We start from the raw sequence: 21137 nt of genomic DNA on the forward strand, positions 1-21137 counted from the left end.
CACATAGTACTTAAATAAGGTCAAGCATCACGCTTTGATGTTGCAATAGACATACACATTATATATTTATTATATATAAAAATCTATCTAAAATATTATTGCCTGGAGAAATATAAAGGCTGTATTTTAACCCGCGAATCCCATTTACCCAATAAATAAATAAATATACACTATGGAATCTTGAGGAAGAGAGAGTCTGTGTATATACTCTGGAAATTGTATTACTGTATTTCCGCTGTCAATTGGTCACCTTTTTTAGCCTCAATTTCGCTAGCTTGAGTGCCCCTAAAATTTGCTTTTTTTTTCGTTGAGGTGGAAAGAGTCCAAGAGTCCAAGAGTCCAAGAGTCCAAGGATTGGGCTTTCCGATTGGCAATAGGCTCTTTCATTTTTTTTGTGGACTCTTGGACCTTTTTTTTTTTTTTTTTTTTTTTTTTTTTTTTTTTTTTTTTTTTTTTTCATTCAGGCGAAGTCCAAAAGTCCTGTTTAATTTTTTAATGTTTTAGTTTGCCATGGCTGTCTCTAATTATAAAGGCCATTTCGTTTAGTAAGCTCACTTACGTGTCCCAATAGCAACAACATCCCAATATGATCATTTACAGCCTTTATTTTTAATAGGTCATTTACTATTGCACGACACTGACAGTAACGAAGAGGGAATATTCAGTGATGAAGAGTTCGAAGTAAATCACAACGTCATCCTACCAAAATTACATATTCCTGTGCCGAACATTTCTGCTAAGGATTTGACTATAATTAATAAACGTGACTACAATAACGCGTTCCTGAATGCTTGTCAAGCAGCAGATTGGGACAATCGCGGAAATAAACGTCTGCTAACCATCATGGACACGTATAATTTACGGCCTATTGCATTGATCAACGATGATGTCGAATACAATCCACTTACACACGAGAAAAATTTACATGCTTTCAAAAAGGACAGAATGAAAGTGTACCCCTTAGTTCCGAAACAAAGCCCATTTGAAGAGGCAAAAACGGTCCAGACAGCACCCATATCCCTTTACAGTGCCATCAGTACTGGATCACCTTATTTGCGACAACACATCATGAATTACACCTATATTGAACTTACAAACGATATGCCTATGTTTTTAAATCAAGATTACTCAATCCACAAAAGTGTGAGGTATGCTTGCAGCCGAGCTTTGGCAGGATCGATCTTATTAAATGAATCTACTGGGAAAGCGCTGCTTGTGAACTGTGTCGAGGTGTTTGGTCGAGGAAGAACTTTGGGTGCTCATCGATAATCATTTCGAACAAAAAATGGGGGATCAATGTGTACCTCAATTCCTCCCGAAGACACAAAATACAAAAACGTATACCCCACAACAATAGCGGATGCGGATGGCACTGTGGTGATCCAGACACTCGGCTGTTGGATTTATCACATATAAGAACATATTCATATTGGGGTAGCTTAGTAGCTATCATCTTGTCAGCATATAAAATATATATAAACGATTAAGTAATCGTGCCAATAATTATTGCAGTTAGTACTGTAGATAATATCTTAAAGATCGTTAAGATAATTATATCATACTGCCGGGTAAACTGTGTCAGAGCTATATGGAGCTAATTTAGTAGGAAGTCCTAAAGCTCTAATGTAAAAGAGAAAAGAATAGCTAAGGGCTAAAGAAGTACAATTTATGACTTGATGTCAATTGTAACACCAATACTAGTTGAGCAGTAAATACACTCTAATAATCAAATATAATAAAGGAAGAAAGCCTTAAGAAATTAAGACATAATGACAAGAGCAGATTGTGTTTTCTTATAAAAAGGGACACTTTTATTTATGAATAAAGAACATCTTATATACAGTCTCAAAGTATTTCTATACATCTTCATTTTCAAATATTATTATTTTCTATTATTTTGTATCTAAAATACCACAGGCACGAAACTTGTAATTGGAACAAAAACGTTTAATCCATTAATCACTTCAAGTCTGCGTTTAGATGCACCTTTCAACCCAAAAGTCAGACCAAGCGTCATGTCCTTTGACCTGAAAGACAGTTCCAAAGCAAAAACTACCACCATCTTCGTCAAGGAATCGGCTTGGAAAGAGGCAGCTGAAATTGCTCAAAACAACAATGCAGCATCCATTGCTTCCTATGATTTAATCTACCAATTACGCCAACTGTGAACTCGCTTCTTCAGGCTTACGCTCGTTAAAATTGCCATCAGATCGCATACTTATATGAACCTCATCACTAATGACACCAAGGTGACTATTGACAGTTTCAGGCACAAAAAAAAGTATACCATTCCTTGTCTCTTCGATTCCCTTAGCTTGATCATTGAAATAACAGAATAAGAAAAACGTAAGCTTTGTTAAAACTCCAAATTAGAAAATTGTTCCAAGAGCATACTGCCTTGGAACAAATATGATAAATGGTTTTCGGCCTGCCATACTCATCGACAACAGTGCCATTTCCATCTTCATATATAAACTGAATACTGATGAAATTATATTTTTTTTCCTTGCATAGTTGCAATAAAGAAGAAAAACTAGCACCAGGAAACACTATATTCGTTGTGGTATCCATATTACTCTGGGATCGGCACGTACCAAACGTTTTTACATGGAAGACATTTATAAAAGGATATACGACAATGTCACAGGATTCTCGTCTCCCTGGTGTTGGAACGACTGCAAATTTATTAAGTGACCAATTGAAATTTTTAAAAAAAAATGACCAAGTTTTTCCAAAAAGTGACCAGTTGACGGTGGAAATACAGTACAGTAAGAACAACCTTGTTTTATATAATTAGATATATTTTTTGGTCTTATCGGCTGTTCCTGTGCCGGGGACCTTTTTTTTTTATTTATTTCTTTTTATGTACATATTCTGTTTGTAAGTGTCACATCTGAGTTACAATTATTATTATCTTTAAAACTTTATAGCCGCAAAAAAAAATTATATAGGTTCAGCATTGGTTAGTCCGTGTACCGAGCAATAGGAAACACAATAGATAGATAGAAAGATATGTAGCTATTAGTATTACTATTGATAAAATCAATAGTCATATGTTGCCATGGTTATTGCTATTGTCTGGATAATGCAGTGGAGTTGGCTTGATTTTGAGTTTTTCATTATTAAAAAAAAAAAAAAAAGACGCAGCCAAATTAATGGCGTGTCATTTATGTACGTAGTTGAGTATGTACTTTTGCATATTTTCTTTCTTTTCTTTATATAGCCATTTTCATTAGAATGCCGGTAAAAGAGCCTTTTAAGATAATGTAGTAAAAAGGCATCATAAAAAAAATAGAAATGTAAAATAAAGAGGCCTAGACCAAAACTCTTATATTTATATTTTTATTTTTCTAGTTGTTGTTAATATTACCATTGGCCTCTAGACAAAATCTAAATCAGATAACAAGAAGAGACCAGTAAAGAGCTATAATTTTCTATTTTGTCTTTGTGCCTATACTTAGCCATTTGATTGTTCTTTGGTCTGGTAATTTTATTTTGTTCTAAAATGTACAAAATGACCCACCTTATCTACCATCTATATGCCTATATTTATACTGTCCTTTGTCCCTTGAAGTTAAATCTGTTATCTGATTGTTTTCATTATTCTCCTATAAACGTGGCAAATAATAAAAAGCTAAAGACATGCCAATGAACATTTATATATATATTTAAATGGAATTATTAATGATTATCTTGATTCCTGGATTCTGTTGTTGTTAAAAGTGTATACATTCTTTATTCTTATTTATTTATTTATTTATTAATTGATTAATTGATTAATGAATGTAGTATTAATGTGAAAGCAGGTTTGATTTGTGCAATAAAAGAAAAACAAAAACAAAAAAAGGGTAGATTGTAAGATACACATTGCATTAAAATACATGAGTATATGGCAGTATAAGTAAGAAGGATATAGATAGATAGATAGATAGATAGATATAGATATAAAAGATGCTAAATAAGTAAGTAAGTAGGTAGGTAGGTAGGCAAATAATAATAGATAATAGATAATAGGTAGAATTAATTTGTAGTTTGTAGTAAGTAGAGATGTAATAGTGATGATAGATTAATGCCAATGACAAATGATAGTGATAATGATAATAATTAATAAGAATTTTTTTTTTAAAAGGCTTGGCTAAGTCTTTGGCTGGCAATTTCGTCGAGTACAAGACGACCGGTTTGTTTACTATCACTTCTGCCCAAGGTCCAGATCTGGGCACATCGTCTAAAGGTAATTTCCTTTGGGTCTTTGATGACATAGAATTCGCCATCGCACATGATACACACCATGTTTTCTCGTTCGTACTGGTTGAGATGCAAGCGCTTCCACCAGCTCTCGCGGATGGTGTTTGGTGGTCGGAAATGAATTGTGAATGGGTTTTCAAATTGGCCGATTCGTGAAACGTGCTTTCGAATGTTGGCCAGTTTCTTGACATAGCTGTACATGCTCTCGATTACCATCACCTCCATCTTGCCGTCGTTGGCCAGTTGCTGTGACCAGGTCTTTGGGTCTGTAGGCCCGTCTCTGTTCTTTACTGATTCAAGACCGCACAGGGCATCTCCCCACAAGTCAATTTCACGACCCCTGCACAAGACAAAGAGAAATTAATAAACAAAAAAGAAGAAAAAAAGAAGTGTTCTATCGTCTTCTATTCATCAATATATATATATATATAGTGTGTGTATAATTTACCATATGTGAGGAATATTCTGAATTACAAAGTCAATCGGATGAAGTGTCATTTCGGGTAACAGGCTGTCGGTAAATCCTTCTCCGGTCAAATCGTCATCAAGCACTGGCCTCTTGGTGGTTGAGCTGTTTGGCTCAGGACAGACCAATGTAACTTGGCCATTTGAAGTCATACGATCAATAAATCGGGTGACGAGCGGGAAATGTCTCCAGAAGACCCATTTGGCACTTTCGTGTGTGTAGACAAGCATGTTGGCAAGCCGACTTCCACTTCGGTGTTTCTCGAACCCACTGCCCACGTAGCCCTGGACACCGATCGACATGTAGTTGCACATCTTGCGGACCAGGCGCTGAGGGCCTTTTCGTTGTGGGCCCTTGACTTCCTGGACATCGTGGCCGTCGTTACGGTTTGGACCGGCCACACGCACAAAGCCGGTCGGGTGCGCTGTCATGTCGATTTCCCAGATATCCAGACGAGCAGCCTCTGCTTTTTCTAGGCGCTCAGACACGAGTTCTTCAAGATTGCTGAGTCTTCGGCCCAAAATGTTGCTGTGCGTGATTGTTCTTCCCCACCCAAGCACTTGACTAAAGTCATTTCCAGTACCAAAAGGAATACCTATAAACACACACACACACACACACACATATATATATATATATGTGGTTATATAGTTGTATAGTTGTTAGTTGTGTTTCAATAAATAGATAAATTGTACCACATGCACACAGAGACATGGACATGAATATATATACACATGTATACACAGGTGTGAGTGTGAATGCATGTGTGTATTCATGCCTTTTGTCTCTGTCTCCTTATTCTTAGCATTATTATTTCTATTGCTATTAAGGATAATGATAAGAATAGTAAGAAATTATAGACTTACAGGAGAAGTATACATAGTCAAGGTCGATTTTGTGTGCTACCAACATTTCAAAAACACTCATTACAGTGCCATCACCACCTGCACTCCAGACATGAATGTGGCGTGTGCGGACGGTTTTTCCCAACCGCCCAAAGGGAGATCCTGGTGCTTCGTCTCTGATGGCTGGAACGTCTCCGCGCTTGACTGCACCTTCGATGATACGGATGCGATCAAATCCAAGCTCGCGGTCTGTTTCGTCAAGGATGTTGTGCATCTCGACCTGGACATTGGGGAACCGCCGGAGACGAAAGTTCTGAATCGATAGGTTGATAAGATCTCTGCCTTTACGGTCGCCGGATAATGGGTTGACAAAGATGAAAAGATAGACGCTGGGCCGGCTGGCTTCTTCGAGGTCCTGGAGTCGAACGGTTGTGTCGATACGATTCAGATGGTCGATTGGGAATCTAGGAGGTGGTAGTAAAGGATCGTCCAAGGACATGTTGTTTGGTGGCGTATTCATCAGTCCGGTAGTGGGGACTGATGCTGTTGTTCTTGTGGTGGTAGTCGTTTTGGATGAAGAGACTACTTGTGGTGAAGATATGTGTGTTTGGTCTGGTGGACCAGAAGAATTGAATAAGGTTGAAGCTTCACTGCTGTTACTCTTTCGCTTTGGGGCTGAGTTTACTATATAAAGATAAATAATGATTTTTTTTTAGAGAACCGAAATAATAGAAGATAATTTTATTTTATTTTTTCAAGACAATGGAATATTATTTAATCTGATTCTGTACCTGAGATACTGTTTTGTGAGTCGTTGGAATGAAGGCCAATAGTGTCTACTTTTGATAGAGGGTGAAAGGCCTGTTCGTGACCGACTATAGGCAGTTTATTGTCTGGGGCAACAGGAAACCTTCCTGGTAGGTTCATTGTGAAAGGAGACATTTGATTATTTTTTATATAATATATAATATATCTATATAGATATATAGATATATATGTAAGATTTTCTCAAGAGAATGAATAACGCAAAAAAAAAGAAGAAGAAGAAGAGAAATCACAAGTAGGTTATATTTATATTTTATTTTTATTTCGGATATCATTACATCATCAGTGGTATTTGCCGAGGTAAAACCCCTTTCCCCTTCTCTTTCTATGGTATTTTTTGCGTTTCAATTTTTTTTTGATATTGTTGGGTTTGTTGGTTGGCTGAATGCGGATAAAATAAGCGCCTTCTCCATTACCTTTTGATCGCTGTGTATCCCTTACCAATCCTGTCCTACCCATATACTGAATTTCTTATATATATACTAATCAGCACCGGTGATATGGGAGGCTGGAACCAGATAGATTTGCTTACACATGTACACAACATTACACTCAAAATATCACATCAATTGCACACAATGACATCAAAATATCCACACACTGTACACATCTAGATATCTTTGCTATAAGATTATCAGCACCAATGTCGTTTCTTGTATTTCATATCTACAAAGAGATCTGCACTCCATTAAGACAAGCCATATGATACACAACACACATGGAAGTATGTAATATGTATGTATTCTATGTATATATTCTATGTGCATTATTTGATGTTTATAATATGTAGTGTGGGTAGTGTGGGTAGTGTGGGTAGTGTGTAATCTTGATCACCACAAAAAGCAATACTTTATTTTCAAATTTGTGGCTTTGTGCTTGAGTAAAATCAATAAAGAAAAATATACATATATACAAACATTAGTATGTATCTATGTATGTATATCAGAGGATAATAAGCCAACCGACACAAAGAATAATGTTTGCCGCAAGTGCCGATGGATAAAATACAAAATAAAATTTCTCTCTGGAATTACCTATTATCAGAAAGACATGTGCTTGGAAAGTGTATTACAAAGAAACCTGTCTATGCCTTTTTTTTTACTTGTTTGATTTTGATTGTTTTACCTGCTTGCTTACTTGAAAAGAAGGAGCAAATTGTGGTCGTACCGTTTTTATCTGATGGTCTTACAGCAAAACAAATATATTATTTTTTGACATTCTTGATTGCAGCTATTATTTATTTATCTTATCATTCAATAATCGTAACAAACTATCAAGTATTTAAAGTCATGGTATAAAATTTTACTAATCTATAGTCAAGGGCAGTTTAAACTAAATACATACAAAAAAAAACAGAGCATGCAAACCATTTAGTACAAATATTTGTGTGCAAATTTTGTCAATCTTTATAGGATACTGGTACGTATCTTAAAAGGATATAATACATACATACAAGAATGATTTGGTTCATGTGATGTACACCATAATTTAATCTCTATTTTGTATATAAAACTAAACTAAAGTAAACTCAAGTAAAATAAATAACAAACTTTATTTACTAATATTCTTGGGGGGAAAGGATAACGGATACCCGAGTCTCTCTTTATTTCTCTCTCTCTCTACACAGCATACAATGTTCTTGACTTCTTTGATTTGTATATTGCCTCGAATCAATAAAGCTGACTGTCAAATCAAAGCAAATATATTAAATACAATGTCTTTATATATTTGAAGCAATCTCAAGTCAAGTCAAGTCAAGTCAAATCGAAATCATTCCTATCGATCCCTTTTGACAGGTCCTTTTTATCTGGGTTCGTATATAATCTATAGTATATTAAACTATCCCTCCAAAAGAAAAAGAAAAAGAAAAAGAAAAGGCGGCACTCTGTCTTTATATCTCATACATAAGAAAAGATCCTAGACCTTGTAGTATTTTCCAGGTTTATCCTTGAATATAATGGGCTCGCACCCAAACCCTGAGAATCTTTTAAAACTCATCAAATATGCATCACAATGATCATGCATTTTGATATCCAGAGTTGTCTTGACATTCTATTATTATTATTATTATTATTATTATTATCTTCCTTTTCTCATGATGTGTGTGTGTATATAGAAAACTCAAATCAATAAAGGAAAATTTTGATTTATAAAAGCCATATATATATATATATTTGAAATCCTATCGAGGCAGCAGTTATCGCATGGTGAGCAAAAATAATAATAATTGAGAGTTTGATTTGTAGAGCGCCACCCTTTGAAAGGTCCAGTCTGTTTCCTTTCTCTTCAATATTCATGTGCTTTTGTAGAGATTGTCTGCCCAGTAATAAATACATGGCTTTGAATCAAAAATAATTTTTTTTTCTAGTACCAAGAAACCATGGTAACACAATTATCATTTAAAGCAAAACAACATGGTTTATTCTTTTGTTTTGGAAAATGCAGAATTGATTTTTGATTGGTAGACCACATTGATTTTTCTATTTATCTCTATCTTTATAATATCTATTTGTTTGATGGTCAAATTCTATTTTGTAAATAAGCTATTGTGAAATCAGACTTTATACATAATAAGAATAATGTATAATGTATATGTATATTTATATATGGAATACTCTTCTTTGTCTAAACCCGGGGTTTATTTTTTTATATATGTTTATATATAATTCATCATGGTAATCATTTGCGCATATACTCATCATATATGATTATGATTATGATAATAGTAATAGTAATAGTAATAGTAATAAAGGTACCATTTTTCGTACCTATTAATTTATAAAGAAAGATATTTTATAATATAATATATATCTATGTGCGGCACATATTGTTTTCAAAAGAAAAGAAATGGAATGAACCTGGGATTCGCACCCAAAAGTCATTCTTTATAATATTAATATTACTAATATAATTATCATTAAATAAATAAAATGGTAGCACAATACAATACAATACAATACAATACAATACAGTATAGTGGTCAACAGTCAAGGCAGGTGATTGATTTTATTGTACAATGGTATTTCATAAAAAAATAAAAAAAAAGTCACTGACAGTGCTGACATATATCTAGCTAGAATAAAGTATATTATAGTAGAGTAGAGTAGAGTAGAACAGCTTTAGCTTTAGCCTCTCAAACACTTTTATTTACTTATTGACTTGGAGTTAGTATTGTTCAGTACTAGTATGATGAGTGTTTTGGTTAAAGTATTAAAAAAAAAACCTCTTCCTAGTTAGAGCCCATTTTGTTTTTGTTTCTGTTTTGGGTGGTGAGGAATAGAGAATGACAGCTATATATATATATATATATATATTAATATACCATTGATGGCTTATGTTTATTGTTTTCAGTAGTTCTGTCACAGCAACAACACTTGAACTGGGTTTGCGGCAACGGTAAAAAATTATCCAACGGTGGAAATAAATAAGGAATACGGCTGCTATTAGCGTGACTTTGTGATAGGACCGGATCCCCGGCACAGGTAAAGTAGAAATTGTGTTTAATGAACCTGTTGACTTTGATAACTTTTGTTGGCCAAGTTTAAACCAACTTTATCCAAACATGATATAGTATAATTAAAGTATTTATATGAATGCAAGGGGGCTTTTCTAACCTTGCTTTGTAAAGGAAATTAGAGGCAGTCATAAAAAGTGAGATAGAGAAACAGAGATGGCTCCTAATTTCTTGTGTCAATTGAAATGACCTTCTGACCGCAGCAACTCACTAGATAGATACATATATTCTTTTTTCTTCTTTCTCTCTACATAGTTTGTTCTACAAAATTGAAAGACCACTGACCAAAAAGTGATTTTTTTTTTTTTGCAAATGTCAAGGTTTTTAATTAATCAGTTTCAGTACCTTTCTCGCTCTCTCCCTCTCCTCATTCCCTTGTCCTACCGGTCAAAAGTCCATTGACCAAGTCATTCTGGTATATTGTATAATCTATGTGTCTATTTGAAAGTGGGGTAATGACATTTGCCAGAAATAGACTGATGGTTTATTTAATTTATAATTCCATATGGTTCCCGATAAACGTCAGCAATTTTTTCTTTTTGGAGAGAAAAAGAAAATTCCGTTTATATATAATCCTTTGCCAGTAATACTGTTATCAATACAAGATAATTCAATAGTAATATAGAAAATCCATTAGACTTCCAATTACACTTATATCACAGGATACGATTATTCCATATCAATTAAAGAGTATAAAAAAAACCCATAATTTTTGAGCCAGGAACTTTCTGGACGTTTATTTTTTTTAATACTTTAAATGGCGCATCTGGGAATAAACATATTAATACCCCGTTTATACTATCTTTGAATACGGAGTAATAATATCTAAGCATTTACAGACTAAGGAATGAATCATTTAGATTTCTTCCTGTATTCGAAAAGTCAAGTCACTAAACCTTGTATCACCAACTCTGGTTGCTTGAAAAAAAAAGGCAAGTGAGTTTGTATTCCTGCAAGTTTCAATTTCTTGTTTCAATATTATTCCTATTATTTTTCTTACAAGTATCACTATACCTATTACTAAAGCTATTATTATTATTATCATTATCATTATTATTATCATTATTATATAAACATACATAACCAAAAAACAAACAAATAAATAAATAAAGCATGCCTACAATTGCAGTACAGACCTCTGACCCACAACAAGTCAATGATCAACATCCCAGAAATACCATTGGACGTTCTAGACGCGATCGTCATGTACGTTCCGACAGCCGTGATGCTTGTTGTGTCTGTTATGAACGTCCTGAATTTCCACTTGTACCGCCCCTCAATTTTGCCATGGTTGCTCCAGGTGTCTATCGCTCAGGGCATCCCAACAAACAAAACTTTTCATTCCTACGAAAGTTGGGTCTAAAGACCATAATGTAAGTAAGTAAAGAATGAGAAACATCTCATTCACTCTTAATCTCATATACATACATGCATACATATATACACATTATGCGCATTTGAACACTATAAGGTACTTTGCAGTTGAAGATTATCCACCAGAAATGAAACACTTTGTAGAACACGAAGGAATCGAAGTCTTGCAGTTTAGAATGGAAGGCAACAAAGAACCATTTGTAGAAGTCAATCCAGACGATATGTCACAAGCTCTTGCAAAACTACTGGATGAAAGAAGCCACCCAGGTAAACCAAATATATATATATATATATATAGCATAACATAATACTAATACTAATACTAAATGTTGATCATTTTTGTGGGCATGTATTTGTGTAGTCTTGATACATTGTCTCAAAGGAAAAGTAAGTTTACAGAGAAACTATAGTGCAACAAAAAAAATTATTCTTATTAAACCTCTATTTGAATATCTTTTTCTCATTCTTCTTTAGCATCGAATTGGTTGTCTGGTTGGTTGTCTTCGAAAAATCCAACGATGGTCAATGACATCTATTTTTGATGAATATCGTAAATTTGCTGGAAGTAGAATACTTGCAGACCAAGAGGTGCGTGTGTGTTTAAGCTATAAAGGAAGCATTCTGAAATGGCTGGGGATTTATTTTTATATATATATATAAAAGTTTATAGAGACATTTGACCATGAGGGAGTTCCGTACGATCCAAATTATCAGCCTGTCTGGCTCTGATTATATTCATCTTTTTTTTTTTTTTGGGGGGGGGGGGGGGGAGTAGTATATGTACGTATGCGTGTACCTTATGCATTATGCACCTTAAGTACAAGAACAAACTCAATCGACATGTTTAAATGTACATGGTGTAATTTATTAACTGTCTATACTATGTGTAATTTTCTAATGTACATTTGTCTTTATTACTTGCATATTCGTTTTGTGAAAGTGAATTGATGAGTGAGTGGGTGAGTGTAAAGGAAAGTTGTATATAGTTATATATATATATATATATATATATATACAAAGAGTGAGAGAGACAAAAAGAAGTAGATAGAGAGAGAGAGAGATAAAGAAAGAGAGGCACGATGTGTTAATTATTGAACCTGCAATAAAGCAAATAATAATAATAATAATAATAATAATAATAATAATAGTAATAAAATGTATATACGTATAACATTTATATCAAGACAGACTTTGTTCATTTGGCTTGTCGTAATTATCCTGGGTCAACTGTGGAGACCTTGGGTGGAGAATAGAAGATGACTTGATTTCATTTGGGAGTGCATACTTGACGTGGCCATAGGTTTCAGGGTCAATAGCGTTACTGCTAGCATTCTCGTTGTAGGTCTTCTTTCTTCGATAGAGGTACATTCCAAAAAGGACTACACTGCTACCACACATCTTTAAGTGAGAGAGAGAAAAGAATAGTATATGTAAGTAAAAAAAAAAGTAAGAGTCATTTGTCTATTTTCTTTAGTTCTTTCATAAAAGCCAAAAAAAATACACTCATCTATCTACATATTACTCTACGCATAATCCATTTATCTGTATCTATAAGCAAATATTACCATTATGACAATAGCACAGATGATTCCTGCAACAATTCCTGCCTTGATGTTAGAGTAGTGGTTTGCGTATGAGCCATAGGGACCTATTGGACGACCCTGTCCGTTTAGACCGCTTCCATCAGATCCTCCGGCTGACAAGAGATTGTTGGGTGTGTATTGGGTAATCCAGGATCCAGCAGCGATACTCAAGATACCGGTGTCACTGCTTCCTTTGCCGCTCACATCTAATCCAAAGACGATCAACATAAGATCATCTAAAAGATAAGCTATAAACATCTCCCCCACAAACAAGAAAATAAGGGAAAGTTTGGTGAGATACTGCACACATGCTTATGTATATGTATATGTTTGGAAGTAATACCAGTAACAGCAAAAGGTAAGATGTTTCATTTGTTTTACTTTTTCTTTTGAGTGGTGGCTTACCTTTGTGATATTTTCGGGGAGTTGGAGGAACACCACCTATGAAAGGTGCAGTCCAGCGCATGGTGTCAAGCTCCAAAATAAACACGTCGTTAAATACTTCGTCTGAATCTAATTTACTCCCCACTTCAAATTTAATAAACTCCAAGTGAAAAAAGATAACAGCATCAACATCAAAAAGCATGGTTTGTTTGCTTACGTAGTGGCCGCCCTCCTCCAAACAGAATGACCCGTAAACCATCAGAACCTTTTTAGAGATTAATATATGTGTTCATAAGTAATGTCAAATAGCGTTACCTAGACAACAAAGTAACCAAACAAACTTACTAAGTACTGCAGAGTGTCCTCTTCTTGGAGCAGGGATGTTTCCTCCTGCGCTGATGTTCGACCAACGACTAGAAACGATGTCGTAGACCAGTAGTGTTCCCATTGACACAGGGTTGAGAGCAAAGTTTCCGTCTGGATCAGTGACATTTCGTGCATATGTCATTCCACCCATAATAAGGATCTGGTTTCCATTGATAAGAGTGGCTGAATGGTCGATTCGTGGCAAAGGAGGTGCGTTCTGAGGGATTGGATAACTGTATGTCCAAGTCTAAAGAAATTATATATATATTCATACATAAAAGAAAGCAAGTAAAAGGCTCATTAGACAAAGTGACACATAAAGCACACCTTTTATTCTTCTTTCCTTCTTTGGCTGTAAGATCTGCTTAATGATATATATATATGTGAGGGTATATTATCTACTTACATTAGAATCAACCATTACCCAAGAATCGTAATAGACAGTGGGTCCAATGGATGTTGTATTATCACTAACACATCACATCATATCACATCACATAAGCACACATGAACCTTGTATGGATAGATATTCAATGTATCTTACCTGGTTCCTCCCCACATCCAAATGTGACCGTGGGCATCTATAGTTGATGTATGTTGTTTCCTACTGATTTCATTAAATAGCAAAAAAGAATAAGAAGAAGGAAACAGCAGAAGCAATAATGATTTAGCTAATTCAATTATTTCTTTTTACAGCCAATGCTTATATTTATATATGCATGAAAATGTTTATGGATGTAATACCTTCTTCTTCCTATAGATTTAACAGCCTTTCCGTACATTGGTGCCGACCATTGGTTTGTTTTAGTGTCATATATCAGAGTTCGAAGTCCTAGTCCTGCTGCGTCGACTGTCGATCCACCATTTGTTACGATCCGGTATCCATCGGGTAAACTAGAGGCGTCGAAATAAGACATTGGAATAGGCTCGGTTAAAAGATTGCCTGGCTGCTTGATCAGAACGTCATCAGAAGTGTCTCCGGTTTTAAAGGGAACCTCTCTCCACTCTGGGGCAGTAATACTCCAGGGCTTCTTGAGGTTAAGAGCCAAAAGACTGTTAAGGCGTCTCCCAGGACTCTCTTCACCTCCGTAGCAATAAAGTGTCCCAGGAATCAGTCCACAACCTACAAAAAAAGAATCACAATAATAATATATATATAATTTGAATTGATCAAGTTTTTATTAAGATGGCAAGGTGGTAAAAGGAAGAATAAGCAGCAGAAGCAAGTTAACGAAAGGACATTAATAAAATAATTAATTCATATTCATGTTATTTGGTTTATTTTTAAAAAAAAAAAGCAGAATAAGAAGAAGAAGCGAAAGAGGTACCTGCAGCCCACCTTGGTAATGGTCTGTAGAATGTTTGTGCAAGTGAGAGCTGTAAATAAGATAATCCCAAGGTGATATAAAGGACTCTTCCGGTAGATGTCCAACGAATGTTACGATTGACCTCCATGAAAGAAAGAAAGAAAAGGAAAAAGGAAGAAAGGGAAAAAAGGGCAAATTAATAACTGACATAAAAAAAAGAGGGTTTTTTTTAGAATAAAATTGTAATAGATAATACGCTATATATATATATGTAATTATTAGCAGTAGAAGTAGAAGTAGCAGTATCAATATAAAAATAATGATAGTTATAGTGGCAGTGATAGTGATAAAAGTAACAAGCGGAAATATCTGCAGCAACAGTAATGTCAATAAAAAATAGCTATAAAAGTAGTAATATTGATATCAATATCGATATCAATATCGGTATCAATATCAATAGCAGCACAAATAGCAGCCTTAGAGCTAATATTTATATCAGTCTCACTATATTAATATTATTCTTTACAAATATCATTAGCCTTCTTATAGCTCTAGAAGAATAATAATACTAATTGAATATAATATAAAATCTTTTTTTTTTAAAAAAAAAGTGGGAGCTTATATGTAACCCATATATAATAAATAAAGCGAAAAAAAAAAGATATTGAGCTAAAGAAGGAGAACATGGTGTACAAGTCATCTGTGATTGGTTTGTTCTAAAGAACATACGTCTTGATTTCATGCAACATTATCTAATTTTTGCCTGTGTTGTCAGACGGCATTGAAAGGTGAGATCCACTCAATCCGACATACTACACATTTTAGTAGTCATTTGGTTGAGAAGGTCTTCTTTCTGTCACCATTCTCGATCTTGAGATGCGCAAAGGTTTAATCGAACAGACCAAACCTTCTTTTATTTTATTTCATGACATTTATTTGTTAACAGCAAAAAACAGCAGTATCGTTATTAATATTAAAGAAGCTATTGCCGGTAAACGCTCTATTCTGTTATATATTTATAATAAAGTAACAATATAGTCAAGTAAACAAATACATAAAAGAGAGAGAAATAGTGTGTGTATGTCTGTGCCGTACTTTTCACCGATTATTATTAACAGTAAATCATAATGCCATAACTACCTCCTTATCCATGTTCATGCATTAAATACCCACACTTTCACAATATATATATATATATTTATCAATTTTTTTTAAAAAAAAAAAGAAAAAGAAAAAGAGGTCTAGATAGGGAAAGTGAAATGATCTCTTTTATTTATTTTTCTTATTACAGTATTTATGAACCACCCAAGTATTAAGGCCTACTCTTAATTACAGGACTTCTTTAGATTATGTTCTTTGTACATGCGTATATATGTAAATGTGTAAGTGAGTAAGTGAGTGAGTGAGTGAGTGTTTGTATGAATATGTGTTTTGTTTAACTGTAAAGTTATTTCGTGTGGGTGTGAATATTTGTGTGTGAGAGTGAGAGTGAGAGTGAGAGTGTGATTGTGATTGTGATTGTGATTGTGATTGTGAGTGTGAGTGTGAATGTATGTAGTGGTGAGGTTGTATTTGTTTGCATCTCAACACTTATAATTGCGTGCCAACAGTTTCAGAAACTGCCTGAGCATTGGACGCTTGGTGTTGTCTATTGAGTTGTTCAATGACAGCCCGTGTCAGTGAAGAGTTAGCTCGACCAGTTGTTTTGATTTGCATTCGTGACGATGTTGACGGTGGAGCAATCGTAGGCAAAAGTGTAGTTACATAAGCAGCCTCTTGAATTGGTTGTATTGAGTTCTGTGCAGATCCTGTTCCTGTATCCCCTACCGACACTGCCACCGTTGATGATGTCGACATTGGCGCTGCTGCCGTTTGTGCTGCTCCTGTTGATGTTTGTGTTGCTGATACTTGATGTAAAGGGAAATTGGGAGTGTGAGGATGAATTGATCCTGTGTCTTGGTCGGTTGGAACACCAGGGCGGGCAATATAAGTGACAGGTGGCGGTGGAGGAAATACACGGTTAGGTTGGTTGAAATGAATAGCAGACCAGGTAGGATGTTGGCGCTCTAGTTCCATCAGGGTATTCTCGAGTATTTTGATTCTCTCTGCAAGCGAAAATGGAGGCCGGGCGTCGGCTTCAAATCGCACATTAAGGTGCTCTTCGATATCCTGCAGCCGATCGATAATCCCTTGGTCTTTGTGAGACGAAGATCCAGTCTGGCGGACAAGTTCATTTGCAGACAGCATAGATCTAGCAAGTGGGCCATCCTCATTGTTTACAATATCAAATTTCATTTGAATATTTCGATTGATTTCTCTCGCGTCTGCTCTAGCACAAGTTACGTCTGCAACCGTAGGGTCAGGTCTATTCAAGAACTCTGTTCGATTGCTGGCATCAATATCATTCTGTTTGGCTTGTATAAAGGTCTGGATGCGATTGTCTACTTCTGCATTTGTTGCGCGAATCTGCACTTGCTCACCATCGAGTCGTTTGATACGTTCCTTTGCTTCCCATTCTTCGTCTGTGCAATCAAGCGATCTCTTCCGTTTTGTGTAAAGCGATCCCTGGAGTACTTTTGAGGATTCATCCAAAGAGGATGCATCAGTCAAGGCCGCCTCCTTTGCATCAATGTGACGTTCCAATGACTGTAGTAAACGTTCGACCAGCTTCTCCAACTCTGTTGGTAGTCGTTCAAGATTGTGTTGTGACAGGATCAGAAGCTCGGTTTCAAAACAGTTACTGGTTTCAATAAGTCCCATGCCTTTTAGGAATTCAGAAAACTCTTTTTGCCATGATATTGGTTCATTGTCGATTCCCATTTGACACAATAGAGACAGTTCTTTCTTTCCTTTCTTTTTTCTTTCTTACTGATATTATTACTATTCTTTATTATTATTATTAAATAATATACATATATACATATATTATCTATGTCTTTTGCACCTTGAAGATAATATATATATATATATAAAGAGATAGAAAACTCAAGTCCAAAAGAAATCATTTCGAGTCACAAACTTACAGCTTTGTTCTGGGTTTCCATGGAAAAAGACATTGAGGACAGTCACTTGATTTCATTTTTTTTTCTTCATCTTCTTCCTCTTCTCTCTCTCTCCATGCAATGTATATCCAAAGCAAGAATAAATAGCCAAGAAACAAAATCATACTATACTGCTTTTAATTTGAACCATATCGCAATTGTGTAATAAATACATAAATTCAGATAATACCATTAATAGAATAACAGCACAAAAGGTTTGCTTTTATATATATTCTGTCTTGAAGTCTATTTAATGCGATAAGACCTATTAGCTCTTAGCAATCTATAGTCATTCCAGAAAGTAGAACTGGAGTTATAGAAATATTATATAAATTGTGATCTTTCATAAAATATTTCTATCCAGAAATGAAGTCATGGTTCATTTCCAGGCTTTATGTTAATTTTTTTTTTTTTTTATTGCTACTTGGTCAACCACCAATTTTGACATTCTTGCTTTTGCCTTATAATCATGGATATATTGCGATTCAATTGTATTTTCTCCAATTAGTTAAATAGCGTACCCTTAATTTTTCATTGAAATTTGCTAAGGCCCACTTTTCTCACTTGACATTTAAATATAAATATAAATATGAATACTGCTTTAATACCATTGTAGTTGATAATGCTCTTATTGAAATGAGTCAAACAGATACAGGCACCACTCAAATGTGTATGAGACGATGTGTGTGTGCCCATGCGCTTATTGATTCCACAATTCTTTAAAGCTACTCAAAAGAGAGTTTAACACAGGAACAGTGAATGAAATTCTCTAAATCCAGCTTCATGTGTTGCTGTTTTCAATGTGTTGTGAGAGGGGTTTCTTTTTCTTTTTATTTGGTCTTCAGTAGGCTTGTGTACTTCCTTATCAGCTCAAGGAACAATAGACTTTTCTTTATTGCTTTCTCATCCTGGTTCGTATACTTGAACTTGGCATATATATATATATATTCATTGGACTTCTAAATCTGTACTGCTGCGTGCCCAGATTTTGTAGGATATAATATTTATCTCTAAAATATTCCGAAAATAAAATACCATAAAGATAAACTTTAAAAATAATGCCTTTTTATAGTATATTATGCTTTTATCTAAATAGAGGTGTTGATTATAAGCTTCTGTCAGTAGAACGATCAAGTCGATTATATTGAATAAGTAGTAGTATCTTATTATCATTAGCATCAACGAGTACTATTCCTATTAGCATATGCTTGCTCTTGGGCCAGTGCAAAATGATAATAAGACTCTTGCATCACACGATGGGTATCTATAGCACCTTAGAGATTTTGAAGAGTGTAGAATATAGCTTTCTGGTCTAAATCCTAAGATGTTAGAATGTTATAGGAAGCAACAATGGATTGCCTAGTAGATATAGTATTCTCATTTTAAAAATAGGGATATAAAATCCTTTACGTCTTGCATAAGCCTCAATTTATTTTCTATCCCCATGCCAACGCTACGGTTATTAACTTGTATAATGTTTTGTACAGTGTTGTTCCTGCTGCTTGAAAGGGATATTGGAGAATGCTTTATATATGCAGTGGACAATCTACTGTTTTTATTTCTGTCAATGTTAGTTATTGACTGCAAATGAAGGACCACAGATTTTCTTCCAAGTATTTCACTATTTTACTTTTACGATTGTTTGTGCATTTACCAATACATCCTCAAGTCATCTATATTCCATCTGTATGAAGTAGAACATGGATTTAGGTCAACATAAATACCACTACTAATAATAAAAAAGTGTAAAGTACAAGAAATGAACTTCCAGATTGAGTATAGAGCAAAGACAAGACTAAATATTTTGCACTCCAGCGTTGTTAATTTAATGTCGTGTAAAGGTGTATAAGAAATTCAACATTAATATATCGTGCTTTTTAATGACTTTTTTTATTTATTCCTTATATTATATTCAAATCAATTCAAGTCAATTCAATAAAATGATCCCAATATTCATAACAGCTCGAGGTAGAAAACATCCCATAAGCTCACATCAAAAATGCGGAATGACAAATCTATTACTATAGGCTTTAATGTCAAAAAGAAAGAAAAACAGAGTCAAATGTACCACATAGATGTGTAAAAAATGAGCTATATCACATAATCTTCATATACTTCCCTATAAACCATACTATTCTACTGATCAATTCAAGCGGTTTGTCTCTTAGCATTAAGCAAGTTAGTCAAAATCCGTTTTATTACTTTGCTGTTCCCTCTACAGCAAAAATACTGATTTTCGGCTTTAAGTCTTCTTTATGGATACAGGTTGACGCCTCAAAAATAAGAAATTCGTCTCAGCTTTCTCAAAAGAACATTACACTCTATAGTTACTCAAGCTATCTTTCTTTCTTTTCTACTTCTTTTTCATTAAAATATAAGCTTCATTTTTTGCTCAGCCAAACTTTGTACAACCAAAAAAAGAAAGAGGAAAAGAAAGAAAGAAGTAATTGATCTATACAGCTTTGTTTTACAAGTTTTTTTTTTGACTCATAGCTAATATTCACTTAATATTTCTGTTCCTGGTAGAAATTGTGTTCACAAATCAACCTGAAAATTTTGACTTCTGTCAAACCCTTTTAACTTCTTTTTCTTATAGGTCACCAAAATATTCATGCTTTTGGATTCATTCCCCACCTCTTGCCCCCAAATAATAATAATAATAAATATTACTTTAAATATTCTGCTACACACTTTTATATACCTATATTTTCTATTCACTGAAAGAATAATATAATTGATGCGTCAGAATTATGACTTTATGCTTATGGGAAAAATATAGGTTGATTAAATACGGCTACATAGTATATGTATTTTATATTATATGCTCTGAGAAGGTCAAAGGAACTTGATATATTTGAAAGCATCGAGGTTACATAATTACTATATCTACCACAATTCTTTTTAAGAATATCAAGAAGCTCGGCTGAGAGGGTAATCTAGGTACTCAAAAATGGCGTTTAGTAAAGACCGTTCATTATTATTTATAAACGATATCTTGCATGAAGAACTGTTGCACACTTGAAAAGTGTGTGTATTTGTACCTTTTTTTTATTCTCCATCATTAGTTAATAAAAAAATATAATATTACTTGATTTGGCAGCAAAAATAATAAAAAAAAGTGCGTGAGGTCTACAGCCACAAAGCAACTGTGTATTCCTAAAACCCGGGTAATGATCATATTTTAGCT

At 34.4% G+C, this 21137-nt stretch overlaps 7 protein-coding genes across 7 annotated transcripts; 3 read left to right on the top strand and 4 right to left on the bottom strand.

Moving 5' to 3' along the window:
• Nucleotides 1-510: 510 nt before the first annotated feature.
• Nucleotides 511-1269, top strand: PHYBLDRAFT_63935 (hypothetical protein; the record flags this gene model as incomplete). Its single annotated transcript, XM_018441205.1, has 2 exons — nucleotides 511-545; nucleotides 645-1269. 2 exons carry the CDS (start codon nucleotides 511-513, stop codon nucleotides 1267-1269), a joined length of 660 nt encoding a protein of 219 aa, XP_018292154.1.
• A 746-nt stretch (nucleotides 1270-2015) lies between these two features.
• Nucleotides 2016-2986, top strand: PHYBLDRAFT_63934 (hypothetical protein; the record flags this gene model as incomplete). The annotated part of the gene is made up of 3 exons (XM_018441204.1): nucleotides 2016-2164; nucleotides 2515-2768; nucleotides 2952-2986. The coding sequence occupies 3 exons, from the start codon at nucleotides 2016-2018 to the stop codon at nucleotides 2984-2986; spliced, it is 438 nt and encodes a 145-aa protein (XP_018292155.1).
• A 751-nt stretch (nucleotides 2987-3737) lies between these two features.
• On the bottom strand, nucleotides 3738-6567 carry PHYBLDRAFT_77550 (hypothetical protein). Its single transcript, XM_018443269.1, has 4 exons — nucleotides 6348-6567; nucleotides 5578-6240; nucleotides 4694-5306; nucleotides 3738-4585 (listed from the first exon to the last, which is right to left on the bottom strand). The coding sequence occupies exons 1-4, from the start codon at nucleotides 6496-6498 to the stop codon at nucleotides 4123-4125; spliced, it is 1890 nt and encodes a 629-aa protein (XP_018292156.1). The 5' UTR covers nucleotides 6499-6567; the 3' UTR covers nucleotides 3738-4122.
• Nucleotides 6568-9610: 3043 nt separating this feature from the next.
• On the bottom strand, nucleotides 9611-10027 carry PHYBLDRAFT_63932 (hypothetical protein; the record flags this gene model as incomplete). The annotated part of the gene is made up of 3 exons (XM_018441203.1): nucleotides 9611-9671; nucleotides 9704-9931; nucleotides 9996-10027. The coding sequence occupies 3 exons, from the start codon at nucleotides 10025-10027 to the stop codon at nucleotides 9611-9613; spliced, it is 321 nt and encodes a 106-aa protein (XP_018292157.1).
• A 981-nt stretch (nucleotides 10028-11008) lies between these two features.
• PHYBLDRAFT_63931 (hypothetical protein) lies at nucleotides 11009-11998 on the top strand (the record flags this gene model as incomplete). The annotated part of the gene is made up of 5 exons (XM_018441202.1): nucleotides 11009-11268; nucleotides 11367-11536; nucleotides 11631-11656; nucleotides 11744-11857; nucleotides 11933-11998. 5 exons carry the CDS (start codon nucleotides 11009-11011, stop codon nucleotides 11996-11998), a joined length of 636 nt encoding a protein of 211 aa, XP_018292158.1.
• Nucleotides 11999-12448: 450 nt separating this feature from the next.
• PHYBLDRAFT_144575 (hypothetical protein) lies at nucleotides 12449-15057 on the bottom strand (the record flags this gene model as incomplete). Its single annotated transcript, XM_018431244.1, has 9 exons — nucleotides 12449-12667; nucleotides 12835-13088; nucleotides 13258-13380; nucleotides 13454-13501; nucleotides 13582-13849; nucleotides 14009-14072; nucleotides 14147-14206; nucleotides 14347-14725; nucleotides 14931-15057. 9 exons carry the CDS (start codon nucleotides 15055-15057, stop codon nucleotides 12449-12451), a joined length of 1542 nt encoding a protein of 513 aa, XP_018292159.1.
• Nucleotides 15058-16499: 1442 nt separating this feature from the next.
• PHYBLDRAFT_167545 (hypothetical protein) lies at nucleotides 16500-17729 on the bottom strand (the record flags this gene model as incomplete). The annotated part of the gene is made up of 1 exon (XM_018435665.1): nucleotides 16500-17729. One exon carries the CDS (start codon nucleotides 17727-17729, stop codon nucleotides 16500-16502), a length of 1230 nt encoding a protein of 409 aa, XP_018292160.1.
• Nucleotides 17730-21137: the final 3408 nt, after the last annotated feature.

The sequence above is a fragment of the Phycomyces blakesleeanus genome (genome assembly GCF_001638985.1).
Source record: "Phycomyces blakesleeanus NRRL 1555(-) unplaced genomic scaffold PHYBLscaffold_9, whole genome shotgun sequence".
Taxonomy (NCBI): Eukaryota; Fungi; Mucoromycota; class Mucoromycetes; order Mucorales; family Phycomycetaceae; genus Phycomyces; species Phycomyces blakesleeanus.

What these genes read in the sequence shown, in the direction of transcription:
- PHYBLDRAFT_77550 (XM_018443269.1), bottom strand. Translation starts at nt 6,498, where the DNA reads ATGTCTCCTTTCACAATGAACCTACCAGGAAGGTTTCCTGTTGCCCCA. An exon ending in TGACTATGTATACTTCTCCT is followed by an intron (nt 5,307 to 5,577) that starts GTAAGTCTATAA and finishes GTGTGTTTATAG; the next exon opens with GTATTCCTTTTGGTACTGGA. An exon ending in CAGAATATTCCTCACATATG is followed by an intron (nt 4,586 to 4,693) that starts GTAAATTATACA and finishes TGTCTTGTGCAG; the next exon opens with GGGTCGTGAAATTGACTTGT.